This window comes from Abramis brama (genome assembly GCF_963993115.1).
Source record: "Abramis brama genome assembly, chromosome: 5".
NCBI lineage: Eukaryota > Metazoa > Chordata > Actinopteri > Cypriniformes > Leuciscidae > Abramis > Abramis brama.
In genome coordinates, this window is record NC_139967.1 from 27,963,545 (window position 1) to 27,979,411 (window position 15,867).

The 15,867-nt window shown below is 37.4% G+C and overlaps 1 protein-coding gene across 1 annotated transcript in view; it reads left to right on the forward strand.

Annotated features, from left to right (window-relative positions):
- The window catches only part of tmem8b (transmembrane protein 8B), a 136,169-nt gene that overhangs the window by 69,397 nt on the left and 50,905 nt on the right, over positions 1–15,867 (forward strand). Inside the window, exon 5 of the mRNA XM_084114135.1 lies at positions 1,379–1,647. Within this exon, the coding sequence (XP_083970261.1) occupies positions 1,379–1,647 (269 nt within the window). The remainder of the gene's footprint in view (positions 1–1,378; positions 1,648–15,867) is intronic.

Genomic DNA, 15,867 nt, shown 5'->3' on the forward strand with positions numbered 1-15,867 from the left:
AAGGACCATGTGACACTTAAGACTGGAGTAATGATGCTGAAATTTCAGCTTTGCCATCACTGGAACACATTACATTTTAAATATATATTCAAATAGAAAATGGTTATTTTAGATTTAAATAATATTTCACAATATTACTGTATTTTTGATCAAATAAATGCAAAATCTTACTGGGCCCAAACTCTTGAAAAGTGGTGTAATAACTCGTTATTTTAAGATGTGAACATTTCTTTATTGGTGCCTTTGCAGACTTCCTTTCCTCATCAGATACTCAAACGCACACACCGTGCATTTCTCTCAGCTTCTCTCTGCCTCTTTCTGCTCACAACACTTTACCATTCCACACACATCCTTCTCTCAAGCTTCCCTCCATTTCAGGCTTCTACTCTCATTAGGTTCAGATATTAAAGCTCTCCTCTCAATTAGCAAATAAAGTCTTTCTAAATGAAAAAGAGGAAAATGGAGGAGGGAGAGGTGATGAAATGCATTCATAAACACCAGAGTACACAGAAAAGACCTTGAGCACTGGACATTATGAAGATGGACTTTTTGTATCATTAAAAGCTGGTTTCCATTTCAGAAGGACAGTAAATTGCATATTGTGAGACTTGAACATTAGCTGGTTAATGGATGTCTGGATCTTAGTATACACTATTTTATATACAGTAGCTCTCGTCATTGAGACTGACAAATATTAAATTAAGTTTTTATAAGAATTTGTATTATTCAAACTTGGACATACTATTTAATCAGTTGTGAAATGCAAAACAATGCTGCATAAAATTGAACGAAGGGATAAATTAACCATGCAGCAAATTATTTTTTTAAGGTTTTAATTTCAAGGCAAATTGCAAAGATCAAGTTTATGTTCCAAGACGCTTTTTTCCCAAAGCAATCCAGCGGATCTGTAAACAAACTGTGTTCTGTTTGATTGAGCAGTTGGTGTGCTGTTCATATCGTTAATTATCGTATCGTTATCATATCGTTAATTATCAAAAACCAACAGACAAAGCCAATGGCGTCATGGCCAAAAATGTAGATATTAATTATTTATTCTAATTTCACGGTTGTTCTCAATCTCTGTTCAGTTGAAAAGGGCAACTTGCATTAGCTTCCTGCTTAATTGTTATTGATGTAGAAAATTAAAACCAAGCGATATCACTTGACTGTTTTATGCATTGCCAACAAGTTTGTTGAAATGTGCTGAAGTTTAAAGTTCTCCTGAGAGTACAAAAACACATTCCCATTCAAATGTTTCCTTGGCATTTCAATAAGCGTACTAATTTTGTTCAGTGCAGTCTCTGTAGACAATGTCAGCTACAGTCAGTGTAGCTTTAAAGCGGATGTCCTCTTCCTTTCTCTTCTTTGTACCTGGCAGAGTGTTCATCCCAAACTACATCTCTCGAGTGAAGGTAAAGCTTGTGGACTGCAATACAAAGAACAGGAGCGGGGAGAGCTGTCCGGTTCTGCTGAAGATCCGTTCGAGGGCCCCGCCGGTGCATAACTCCAGTGCAGTGGACTGCAGAGAGAACGTTCCCTGTGAGCTAGAGGTCCCACTGCCATCCTGGGAGCAGTGGTACTATATTTTGGTGGAGCGTTACCTCAGTAGCTCAGATGTCTACTTTCGTATTGGTGTTCAGGTTAAAGGTAAGAACTTGTTTTAAAGAGGCCATTACATGCCCTTTTACGAAGTCTTGATTGTTTTTGGGGTCTACTAGATAAGGTTTTCATGTTTGAATGTTCAAAAAACCTTTTCACATACCTCTCTTCCCAGTCTGTCAGAAACGCTCTGTTTAGTTCCTGAAGCCCCTCCCTTTGAAAAGTGCAGTGTGCTCTGATGGTCGGCTGGATCAGTACCATGTGATTGGTCTACCGAAATGTCACACCCCTTATGATGACCGCGAGTTTCAGCATACTTCTCAACCCTCTACAATGCTAGTGCGAGTGCATATGCGACTAAATCTTCACTCTGGGCGACTAAATAATGTCTATCATTAGCCATTGGCTAATACATTCTTAGATTTTACTCGCCAGTGTGTGTGTGTGTTAGAAGTATAAGTTTAGCATAGATATATTTCACTCGCTCAACACTCTTGACTGAGCGCTTGAGAGTTTCGCTCTTCATGAAGCAATCTGTAGTATTTCAGCTCAATGGATGTGCAGGGTACCTGTATTTGACGTACTCTAAACACTAGTGTGAATGCGCACAACTCGCCGTCGTTTTGCTAAGAGTGCTGTGTTTCTCACACACACGCAAAGAGAGAGAGCGAGAGTCTTACATACCACGAAGAATCGGCGGATATTCTTTCTCGTATTTTCCTGTCAAAATAGCGGAGTTCATTTGGAATTATTCAGCTTTTAAGAACAAGTTGAACATATGCCTGTTTCTCTGGTAGTGGGCGGAACTAATGCGCAAACGGCAATCTCATTGGCTGGCGCTCATCTATTACCTTCCCTGTTTTGATTTCAGCAAATCAGTTTGAGCGAATGCTGACAACGTGGTTAATATTCATGAACTCAGCAGCTCATCAATCCTTAGTGCGTTGTATATTGTTATAATTACTATTATCTATTACTATGGGATGATATAATTAATGCATTGATACTTACTAGTACTGTAAATATTTTTTGGGGCCACCATGTGTATAATTTATTATTATTATTATTATTATTATTTTATCATATTACTACCAGCATATTTTAAACTGGTTAAATTTAGGGGCAGGAATCCTTATTGTAATGAACCAACAATACAGTAGAATCAGTATTCTGGATTCTGACATGTCATTAACCATGGGCTTTCCATCCGTAACATGAAATCACACTATATGAGTAGGTCCACCTGGTACCATAAATTTTTAGGAAGGTGGCTTTTGGTTGCAACAATCCCTGCAGATGTTGGTGGAAATATTTTAGTCCAGCACAAATGAGATGGCAACAGCTTGATGGTTTGATCCAGGCTTCATTAATTCTTTATTAGAATTGGACAGTACAAATGTTACAGGCATATGGCTCCAAGTCATTGTTTGGTTTCAGCATTGCAATGAATTGCATTTGAGCATATCTGGAATGTATTCAGACTTCACTGCTAGAAGGGTTTTTACAAAGGCAGGTGTTCTCATGGCCCAGGTGGAGTTGGAAAATTAAAGTGTGTTTAGAGAGACAGGTTTTGTTATGAATCTCTGTGACAAATTAGAACCTCAGTGGGCTCAGATGAGGACCCTGTCATGGATTGGAACCTCCGCCTTTTTTTGCCTGATGTTACAATGAAGTGTTGATGAATTACATACTTTTACGTGTCTTGAGTCATTGTGATAAATATAGCAATTGGGCTGCTCGCAAAGTGTGAAATAGATGGGGGACTCAATTCAGTCACATGGACCGTATCATTGCATCATCGGGAAGTTGCATGCTCACCTTAAAAGACTCGTTTTGAGTCAAATTGACTCTTTCTGCTTAAATCTGTACATTATATTTCAAATTACACAGCTGTAGTTTATGGTACACTGATGAACCAAAACATTAAAACCAGTCACAGGTGAAGCGAATATCGTTGATCATCTCCTAACCAGGCCACATATTAAGGTCTGGGTAGATCAGCTCTCGTAATCAATGTATTGTGGCTCGTTTCCACTGAGCAGTACAGTACGGTACGGTACAGTACGGTACGGTTCGGGTCTGTTAACCATGATCTGGCTAGCGTTTCCACTGCCAACAGTACCCTTACTTGATAGGCGTGGTGTTTCGATCGACGTAATTTTCGCGCGAAGAAGAACATAGTAAACTACAATGGATGACATACAGCAGATCTTGTTCTTGCTCCTCGACATGTTTGTCACAAGAAGACAAGCGCCGACATTAGGCTTTTCTCAATATTAAGTACGCAAAGTTTGTACTTGCCATGTGCGACTCACTCCTACATGCACATGGTACAGCGCGTTCTTAAAAGCGTCACTCAGCTCGCTCTGCTACTCCGGTTATCTCTGTTACTCTGTATGTACAAATTTAAGCAACAATAAAACGAAATATGTTATAAAACACTACTCTGCCTCTTTTCGTTTTCATTTAAATAAATTAAACATTATAGGGACACAAATGTGGTTCATGCGCAACGCATATTGATTATTCACTGCACGTTATACGTTATTCTATTTATAACAAAACGATTTAAAACACAACCCTAACGTTACCTCTTTTCGTTTAAATAATAAAAAAAATTACACATTACAGGCAATATATGCATTTGTACAAATGTTGCAATAAACATCAGTGATAATCTTGTAATAAGAAAATGACAAGAAACCATATTTCTTTTTGTAAAATTTCAGTTTTATCAATAATAGCCAATATAAAAGTTTAAGTAAAAGGTACAAGAAGCTATACAATAAGAAATAAAGCAAACAATTCAGTCAAATGTCCAAATGCTGCGCTAGTCTAACATTACAACAGTAAAGTTAAATACAAATAGCCTATAATATGAAACTAAACTTAGCCCTCAGTCAAAACGATTGACAGGGAACGAATTATATATTCACGAGACCAAAGATCGCCCGTTAGGTCTGCACAAGATGAATTATATCTCATGTTTAACCACTACCGTCGGAGTCATCGGCGAACGTCAGAAGAACTAACTTAGCCGAGGAAAGGCTCATCCAGCCGGGAAACATGAGCGCCGAGCGCCCGCTGATCGCATGGATCTCACAACCGGGGAAAAACAAATCATCTTTATAAATAAACCACAGATTAGAGCTTTAAACAACTACATTCTCGCCTGAAAAACTCTTAAAATTACATTTCGTGACACAGTAACAGTATATTATATTAAACTGTATATAAAAAAATGGCGCTTCTTATGTTGTCATTCCCCTCGTAGCACGCGCAAGTGACGATTCTCTGTCAACCAATCAACGTCCTGCAGTGAGTCTAGCTCCACCTTTTAGTACCGTACCACTGTGCTAGGTACCCCAACGGAAGGGTACCCAAAAAGTGGTACGGTACGGTTCGGCTTTTTGGTACCATTCTCAACTTTTGGCAGTGGAAACGCAAATAAAAGGGTACCGACCCGTACCGTACCGTACCGTACCGCTCGGTGGAAACGCGCCATTGGATGCAGGAGAAATGGGCTTTGACAAGGGCCAAATTGTTATGGCAAGGCGATGGAGCAAGGCTTGTGGGTTGCTTCCGGTCAGCAGTGGTGAGAATTTACCAACAGTGGTCCAAGGAAGGACAAACCACAAACCGACAACAGGGCGTTGGGCGTCCAAGGCTCATCGATGCACGAGGCAGGTGGTCATAATGTTTTGGCTCATCCATGTATGTTCATATGACCTGCTTTTGTCAGAATGTCTGATTGGATCTCAATTTTTAGAGCACTTAAATATTGTTTACTATATTATAACTTAAAGTGACTTTCCTATTAAAACACCTCTAGTTCACAAGGTCAAAATATAATTTCCCCACTCACAGGAGTGACACTTTTAGCAAAAATCCCCCACTCTGCTTCTATCAAATCTACCATGTTCTCCTCTGTTCGTCTGTTCCCCCATTTTTCCTCCACATCCTGTGGTGCAGCAGAATCCCTGCCTTTGTTACAGCCTTGATGCCAAGGGATGTTGGCGCTGATGGCTCGGTAAGAGGGGATGAAGAGGAGGGCCATTGATGTTCAATGAGGCTGAACAGTCTCAGACCAGCTTAGATAAAGCACTCACAGGGGGAAACAATTGGCCATGATGAGACGGTGTACCTGCGGAGAGCATTATCTGTGTGCGTAAGGAGCTGATAAAGGAAAAACCTGTCTAGCAAGGAGTTACTGCAGTGACATTCTGTCACATTCAAGGCTGAGAGTCAATTTTGTCACCTCAGACTATTTGCTGCATTTATAAAGGAGGAACAAAATCTTTTTTGCTCAATGAATTTGGGCTGTCAAAAGATTACAGCATTACAATAGATTAAAAATAACATGATTTCAGTCTTTGACTTTTGGCTGAATATTTGCAAGTAATCTCATTCTTGCATTCCTTTTTAATGCATTCAGTCCTCTTTTCATGACATAAATCAACTTAATAAGTGCCTAAGATTTTTACTACTAGCCTACAGCAGTCCATGGGAGGTTTTTGCATTAACAGTGTTTTTGCTTCTAGTTGATATTTCATATTTGTTGCTGATGATTAAATTCTTCCGTGCAAAGACTACAGTTGAATATATATTTGTTAAAAGTAAAATGATAGCCAGTACATATAAAGTGAGGCACTTTCTGATATTTTGTCCCTGGCTTTGTTTTTGAAACATGAATCAAATGGACACATCAATGTAATTGCATAATTTCGGATTAATGCAGATTTATAGTAATGGAAGCATATATGCAAAATGATGGGTGATTAAGTTTAAGTGTCCTGCTATACCTTTGTTCACCCATTATTAGTACCACTTATTATGTAATTGTGGCTAATCTTGTGACCCAACCGCACTGCAATCAAGGTAATGTTAGACATAATCTAACACTGTCATTCGTTTCCCCTCTGTGCTATTTTTCACCATTTATGATGGTCCATACCCTGTATCATATGACCTTGTAGTATCACCTGTGTCTGAAGATTTTGGTCAGTGCTTCTGTCAGCCTTAATTCAATTATTCTGAACCCAGCTCCCCTTACCTTGATCAATTTCACTGAACAGCAGATACTGGCCGGCTGCCATCTCTCTCCCATCTTCCAAGCCAGCCTGACTCTTCATGTCCTTCCTTTGCTGTCTCTCTACACCATTCAGTTCTCTTGATGGTCTTAATGGAGAGAACAGACCATTTGTAAATTTAACAAGAACCAAGTTGCTGTGCTGTGCGTAGAATCCATTTCCTCTCAGCTATTTTCACAACAAACTTGTTGGGTGAAACAAATGTCAAACTCATAGAAAAACTAAAATGATTAAAATTCAGATTTTATATGATGCTCTGATGAACTAAACTACTGCTATGTCATAGCCTAAAAGATCATGAAATTACCAGTAGATGTTTTAAAAATGCTGGCAAAGTTTCAAACATTATTATAGTCATGTGAAATTGGACAATGGATTTGTTTCAGCATTATTATTATTATCAAGACTGGTCAGGTCTTCTCTGCATGAGATACAGTGAATATTTAATCTGAGTGAATCATGTCCAGAACGAAACAAACACAAGTTTTTTTGTTTGTTATTTTTTTAGATATATTGTTGTGGCCTGTTGCTAGTACGTCTGCTAAATAAAGACATGCTATGGACGTTCAGTTGATTTCTTAGATCAGGGGTGTCAAACACATGATACGTGTAGGAGTCAAACTGCTGGATGATTTGAGGATTATTATAATTTTTTTTATTATGCTTAAAACATTCCCATTCACTCGTTTCAATAATAGCATTCATTCATACTCTTGTAAATTAGATTTAGTCAAGTCCATGTGCTCACTTTTATTTTACAACAAGTTCTGAGGCTTAGAACAGTTTTTCAAAATGTTCCTCTAATTCTTTTCTTTAAGACTAGCGATAAGTTGTTGAATTCAGTTACATAAAAACATAGATTGGTCTCATTTGACTCTGATAAGTAAGACTGATGCTAAATGCTAGTTTGGTAATTTTTTTTCATGCAACTGACCCCTGGACTTTATACACCAAGGTTTTACAAATATAAAAATCAACCTGCTTAAATCCAATCTGGATAATACAAATTCTGAAATTTAAAAAAATGTCAATCCTTAAAAGGTTTGACACCTCATTGATTTTTTTTTCTTTGGGCGGCAGACTTATACAACCTTCTAACTCCACCTAAACACCAACACTATGTACAGAATTGTACCTTGTAGTACATTTTACTACTCTAAGGTACTAATATGCACATTTTAGCAGTAGATTGTCCAAAGTTGTCCTTTTAAGTGTACTGCTCCAGCTGTTGTACCCCAGTACAATTTTAGTTTGCAGTAAAGCCTGATTTTTGCAGTATTGCACTCATGGCACTGCAGTTTGAGCCTGATTTTTTTTCCCCTAGTTTTACTTCCCATGTTGCCATTGGTAACACCAAATGGCCATGTCGATAGTATCATTAATTGTGCTAATCACTCATGAGCTCCAGGCTTCAGGGAGTCCTCTTTGTTTGAGAGACATCCACAGAGCCAAATAGAAACAGATCCCAGTAGTGGGATTTCAAAATCAGTTTCAAAACAATGAGCTCCAAATTTTAGCCTGCGAACTGCACTTCATCACACAGCTGTAACTGAAGCATCAACAGAAAGGGTTTGAGGCTCACGCCACACGTGTTTGAGATGACCTATGAGAGCCACAATGCAAATGTGATATTTGAAAATTTTCTACATTTTTCTGCTGCTCGTTGTATCCATTTAATCTTGAAAGAGACGAGGAGGTTAAAACACAATAAAAAGGAGGCTTAATTGAGACTGATGTGTTCTTATCACCGTTAATAATGAGTTACAGTGTCTTAACATGGTGATATGACCGTTAATAGATCTAGACCCTCCAGAGCTCCAAGGACTGAAATGAGCTAATCAACACTGAATGAAATAACTACATTCTCTACAGAGGCATATTTCTCTTCAGTAATGGCATCAGCACAAATGTGATTGGGAACCGTAACACAAAATGGAGAACAAATAAGGTAGTTAAACATAATTGTGTTTTCAAAAAGCCCCATTGTTATAGCTATTGATTGTTTAGCTGGTCTCATGAATATCTGGTATTTTCTTGTGAGTTTAACTTTGGTTATGGTTTAACACCCTTTAAGATAGAAAATGTTTTGTATAAAAAACCTTGGCCTATAGACCTTAGAGCTCAAGTGTGCTATGATAATGTACAGTTGCATTTTCTAAATGATGAATAAAAAGTGCATGCGTATGACCAATATTGCAAAGCTTTCTCACTTTGAGAATATTGAAGCTGTGACCTTCTAACACAGCATCTTAAATGCAAACTATAGTGTAATTTGCCCGCCAGTAGCCATGACTACCCAATGTCCAACCTTCATGGGGCCATAAACCAATTTCACACAGTGAATTGCATTTTTATTGACTTTTACATTTTCTGCAACTGGCATGAGAAGCAAAATGTTCCAAATTCAGGGGTTAAAGGGTTAAGTTGGATCTGTCGTTAATGTCGAAATAAATGTGTTTGAAGGCCAAAGCAGGACACCAAAGTCTGTGAGCAATCAGCATCTGTACCAAATGACAGGTGTCAACTTGGTTAACGGTTTTTGGGGACAGCTCTCATGGAGAAAAACAACAACAACAACAACAACAGCAACATTTGAAATGTTTATTGCATTTCAGAAACCAATCAACCAATCAATAACCCTTGCACTGAATATTATATATACTTTTCAAATATATATATATATATATATATACATATACCATGTATAAGTATATACCATGTATATGATATACCATGTATATCATATCTATATGAACAATCTTATGCTGGAGATTTTTTTACAGGAAATTGCTTTTTCAAAACAATTCACTCATTGTCTAGACTTGTCAACCTGAAAGCTCCTGCTGGTGATTTGTTGTCAGCTGATTCTGCACTATGCTAAGCATTCATTGTTGAATGTGAAATGCAGAAATTATTATTTTTTTTCCAGAAATGTTTAATAAAAAAAAATTGTGTGATTAATTATGTTAATTTTTCCACTCCATTAATTGTGTAGTCTTTAATTTATTATTATTGTTCTAATAAACACTGGGGTTTGTTTTCTTCATTTTACAGCGACTCATGTGTACAAAAGCACTCAAAGCACGGCATCAACGCCTTTGTGATTGAATGTTTTATTGTTTATTTTCTCACAGACACACTAACCAGAAAAGCCTGCAATCATATTTTTTTCAGGCCATTCATGTGGATTTCTTCAAATAATTTTCATAATTAGATGACATGCCATTGCATAATTAAAATGTGTAATTCTCTTTATTATTATTAAAATTAAAAATATTCCTCTCCATCAGCAGCACAACACTTTGAGTTGTTAATACCTAAGAGAACATTTTTTTGCACATCACTGGACTGTCACGCTTCATTTAAGAGAAGGAAAACCAATGTGTTAAGTGCATAGTTAAAGTTTTAACAACAAAGCCATGCATATACATTTAAATGTGCATGATGAAAATTTTTACTGGTGGGGGGGTGACAAAAAACAAAATAAGAGATAAACTACTTTAGTTTGATATGCCATGTGGTTAATAAGCTAAATGAATCCATGATACAGTATGTGTCAGTATGAAAATATTGGGACAAATAAAAGACAATGAAACTTGAACCAAACAGTATTGACTGTAGCTTTAAAAATGAAAATAACAGTAGACAAGTTTGATAGAGTCATTCTCTTTATATACGTAAATGAATCAAAAGGCACTTAGTCAGCAGGCCGATATGTTGATATGGCTTCAGATAACTGGTGTAATTACTCAGTCAATTAGTGAAGTGAAGCAGGACTTTGGTGCAGAAGTAACACAAGACATTAGTTTCAGTAAACTAATTACCTCCTGTATGCTCAACACGGCGGGGAAAACAAGCTATAACGAATCCATCACTGGATATTACAGAACTTATTGCGGCAGGTGGGGGAAGGCCAGAATAAACACTGAGCTTTTCCTATAAAATCAATTGTATTGATGGAAATGTTTCACTTTTATGACTGTTCCTGCTTATTTTAGACATTGTTTGCTCTTAGAGTTATTACTCTCATTCTTTCTTTTATCTTATTAAAAGCATAACCGTAAACAGTCCACCTGATAATTGCTAAAAAGCAACATAAACCCATCTAAAATAATAAGTAATGTGCCTCTTAAACAAAATTAGATAGCAAAATGGTTATAATGCCATTACTGTGTCTTGTATGACGTCATGCCACAAAAGTGGCATCGGTGCAATTTGTACTCATCAGTTTTATGTTTTGTTTATATATTATTTTCTTTTTAAATATTCAGAAATGCATTGTGTGCTTTGACATCCAAAGTTAACTTGTTTATTGGCTTTGCTGTTTCTTTTTCATTCTACAGTCTGTCAGCATGCAATTATACTGTACATGCAAATACGTTTTAGTTTTTACCCTGTCATCTGACACAAGGATTTTTTTTCCTCTGTGCAAGTGTACGTGTTTTAGAAAGAAGTCTCTTATCATCACCAAGGCTGCATTTATTTGATCAAAAATACAGTAAAAATAGTAACATAGTGAATATTATTACAATTTAAAATAACTGTTTTCTTTTTGAATATATTTTAAAATGCAATTTATTCCTGTGATGACAAAGCTGAATTTTCAGCATCATTACTCCAGTCTTCAGTGTCACGTGATCCTTCAGAAATCATTCTAACATGCTGATTTGGTGTTTTATTATTATCAATATTGAAAACTGTTGTGCTGTTATTTTTGTGGAAACCATGATATGTTTATTTCAGGATTTTTTGATGAAAAGAAAGTTCTAAAGAACAGAATTTATTTGAAATAGATTTTTTTGTAAGTCAAGATTATGAATGCTGTGGCGTTTGATAAATCTAATGTATTAATGTATTTAAAACCCAAAGCGTGTGTATATGTGTATGCACTTTTGACGGTCTTACATTAGAGATTCATTGGTAGTTTATAGAAATGTTTGAAATTTTGTATATAGCAGTGTTTGAAAGCACCATGAGCTGCTGTGTGAAAGAAGGTCTGATGTCCTGTCCCTCCTGTCTCTCTTTTTCTTCTGAATTCAGAAATGAAGTATGTCATAGATATTTTACCTCAGTGTGACTGGAACAGAAATTCCCAGAATCTCATGATTGGTCACGATATATCCATCAAGTGTCACTGTGTTCAAATTTGCACAGAACGTCTTGTTGCAATGTGCTTTCTAGTTTCCACAAAAGAAAACTTGAAATGAATTTCATTGTGACTCAGTGGTGTCCCAACAACAAGAAAATGGGAATTCATGCCTTGTTTTTTCAAACAACTTACATTCAAAGGAAATAAGGCGATTTTAGTTCATGCCATGCTAATGTAAAAGTTCTGCTTGTATGTTTGTTCACATTAAATGGCATTTTATGTTCTGCAGAATACTGAACCTGGTCATTTATAGAACCAACATGCATGCATGAGAAAAAATAAAATAAAAAAATAATAATAATAATTCATGACCACCATATGAATTTTGGCCCACACCTATTTTTCTTTGTTCCTCGGTACAGGCTTATTTAACTGAAGTCCAGAATAAAGCGGCTGCAATTAATAAAGAATTTGCTTATCACAGCTTGTGTGCTGCTGTAAGACTTTAAACTATTCCAAAAATAAAACTCTTAATTAATGTGCCTTTCTTCTTTTCTTTTCTTTTCTTTTCTTTTCTTTTCTTTTCTTTTCTTTTCTTTTCAAAAGATTCAATTAATTTCACTATTCTGTTTTGAAGTAATGGCAATGTAGATCAGTCTGACTTGACCGACAGAACGGCAAACCAATACAAATCAGTTTGTATGATTTGTACCACTCGCTCCTCAATTTAATATTCATTGGCCGGGGTGCTGAAAAATAAAATTACACATGACACGGACACCAAAAATAAGGGCATTCCAATATGAGAAGAGCATGCAAAGTTGATGATAAAAGAAAGCACGTGTGTTTTAGACTGATAAGCCTCCGTTTGACACTGGCCCTCCTGCCATTTATTGTTATGGTTGCGCAAGAGTGAGAATTAAAAACAGAAAAGAAAGAAATTATAATGGGGAAAAGAGGGAAAAGAAAATAAGTCTAACCTGAAACAACAGCGTCTCAGCTGGGGGGAAAAAACTTCCCTGTGCTTGTTGACCCGTCATTATCAGGACTCTGTGGAATCAAAGGACCAATTAAAAAGGATTTAGAGTGTGCTTCATTTTCCACTTATGTTTGTGAACAGCATATAAAAATATGTGCACGTCGTACTGAAGCAGGCAGGGAGACCAGCAGATGCATATTGCCCGGAGACTGTCTAACAAACAAAAAATAGTTGAGTTTTGTTGTAAATATTCCATGAGTAATCTTGTGTCAAATTGCAGATGAAGGGGATTCATCTTCCCAAAATATTCTTGGTTTACTTTTATCTTTTTGCCTCTTTGTGTCGGAACACCTCATGCATTAAACTTTAATGCCACTCTGTGCAGACAGGCATCCTGCATTAGCCTGCAAAGATATTTAATAATAACTCCATCCATCTTACAAGATAGAAGATGACCTTGTTTAACATCGTTCTGAGATAACGGTCAAACGTTGGGAAGAGCTTTTCATCCCCCTCAGACAATAAAGCCTGGACAGAGATGATTGCATTTTTCAGTACGGCACAGGAATCCCTGTAAGTACTGTTGTCAGGAAGATGTCTACAGCGAGAGGTATTGTGTCGGCTACAGAAGGACAGAGGGCCTGTCTGCGCCCCTGTGTCTTGGTGGATCACATCAGTGCATTTGCTAACGTTCTTGGTGTCGGGAGATAGCGAAATCAGCAATTTCTCTGTGGATGTACACCGTGTCTCTCCTAGAAAGCTTGAAAGTGTGTTTTCTCAACCTTTACATTGCTCTGCCTCGAGAATTGAAGTTTCCAGAATGTGTTAATACAATTTAAATTTATTACATGGCTCTCTGGAATGCTTGATTCTATATAATAAAATAAATATCTAAAATTAATAATGAAATTCAGATATTTCATGAAATAATTTTGGTAAATAGCCTCTGCTTAGTTTGTATTTTCTGTAAATTACACTTCACATTTTTCGCATTTGAAATATTAACATTTATGAATTTGGCAGACATTTTTATCCAAAGTGATTGCATACATTTTATCAGTTTATAACCTGGGAATCAAACCCATGAACCTTGGCGTTGCTAGAATCATGCGGTACTGTTTGAGCTTCAGGAGGGCAAAAACTGTAATGATGTTTGTGATGTATATACAGTGAGGAAAATAAGTATTTGAACACCCTGCTATTTTGCAAGTTCTCCCACTTAGAAATCATGGAGGGGTCTGAAATTGTCATCGTAGGTGCATGTCCACTGTGAGAGACATAATCTAAAAAAAAAAATCCAGAAATCACAATGTATGATTTTTTAACTATTTATTTGTATGATACAGCTGCAAATAAGTATTTGAACACCTGAGAAAATCAATGTTAATATTTGGTACAGTAGCCTTTGTTTGCAATTACAGAGGTCAAATGTTTCCTGTAGTTTTTCACCAGGTTTGCACACACTGCAGGAGGGATTTTGGCCCACTCCTCCACACAGATCTTCTCTAGATCAGTCAGGTTTCTGGGCTGTCGCTGAGAAACACGGAGTTTGAGCTCCCTCCAAAGATTCTCTATTGGGTTTAGGTCTGGAGACTGGCTAGGCCACGCCAGAACCTTGATATGCTTCTTACAGAGCCACTCCTTGGTTATCCTGGCTGTGTGCTTCGGGTCATTGTCATGTTGGAAGACCCAGCCTCGACCCATCTTCAATGCTCTAACTGAGGGAAGGAGGTTGTTCCCCAAAATCTCGCAATACATGGCCCCGGTCATCCTCTCCTTAATACAGTGCAGTCGCCCTGTCCCATGTGCAGAAAAACACCCCCAAAGCATGATGCTACCACCCCCATGCTTCACAGTAGGGATGGTGTTCTTGGGATGGTACTCATCATTCTTCTTCCTCCAAACACGTTTAGTGGAATTATGACCAAAAAGTTCTATTTTGGTCTCATCTGACCACATGACTTTCTCCCATGACTCCTCTGGATCATCCAAATGGTCATTGGCAAACTTAAGACGGGCCTTGACATGTGCTGGTTTAAGCAGGGGAACCTTCCGTGCCATGCATGATTTCAAACCATGACGTCTTAGTGTATTACCAACAGTAACCTTGGAAACGGTGGTCCCAGCTCTTTTCAGGTCATTGACCAGCTCCTCCCGTGTAGTTCTGGGCTGATTTCTCACCTTTCTTAGGATCATTGAGACCCAACGAGGTGAGATCTTGCATGGAGCCCCAGTCCGAGGGAGATTGACAGTCATGTTTAGCTTCTTCCATTTTCTAATGATTGCTCCAACAGTGGACCTTTTTTCACCAAGCTGCTTGGCAATTTCCCCGTAGCCCTTTCCAGCCTTGTGGAGGTGTACAATTTTGTCTCTAGTGTCTTTGGACAGTTCTTTGGTCTTGGCCATGTTAGTAGTTGGATTCTTACTGATTGTATGGGGTGGACAGGTGTCTTTATGCAGCTAACGACCTCAAACAGGTGCATCTAATTTAGGATAATAAATGGAGTGGAGGTGGACATTTTAAAGGCAGACTAACAGGTCTTTGAGGGTCAGAATTCTAGCTGATAGACATGTGTTCAAATACTTATTTGCAGCTGTATCATCCAAATAAATAGTTAAAATCATACATTGTGATTTCTGGATTTTTTTTTTTTTATTATGTCTCTCACAGTGGACATGCACCTACGATGACAATTTCAGACCCCTCCATGATTTCCAAGTGGGAGAACTTGCAAAATAGCAGGGTGTTCAAATACTTATTTTCCTCACTGTATATATATATTCTGTAGAATAACAAAAGCTTGGTGGTAGAGAAATTGATGTTTATGTCAATATCGCTGCCAGTACCTGAAGTAGTTTGTCATTTTCAAAGTGTGTTGCTCACAGTGACAGATGCAGACAAGTTCTTACAGGATAAAACACCTGCTCTCTTTTTATTAAACCTTTTTTTCCCCTTCGGTTTAATGATCAAATATGTCTTTCAAATGTCTAAAGGTAGTACTCTGAGTGTACAGTACACAAGCTGTGTGATACACTGAGAACACCACTTTAATCTTATGTTAAGCTTTTTAATGCTATTAAAATACTTTCTTTACAGTTATTTACAGACA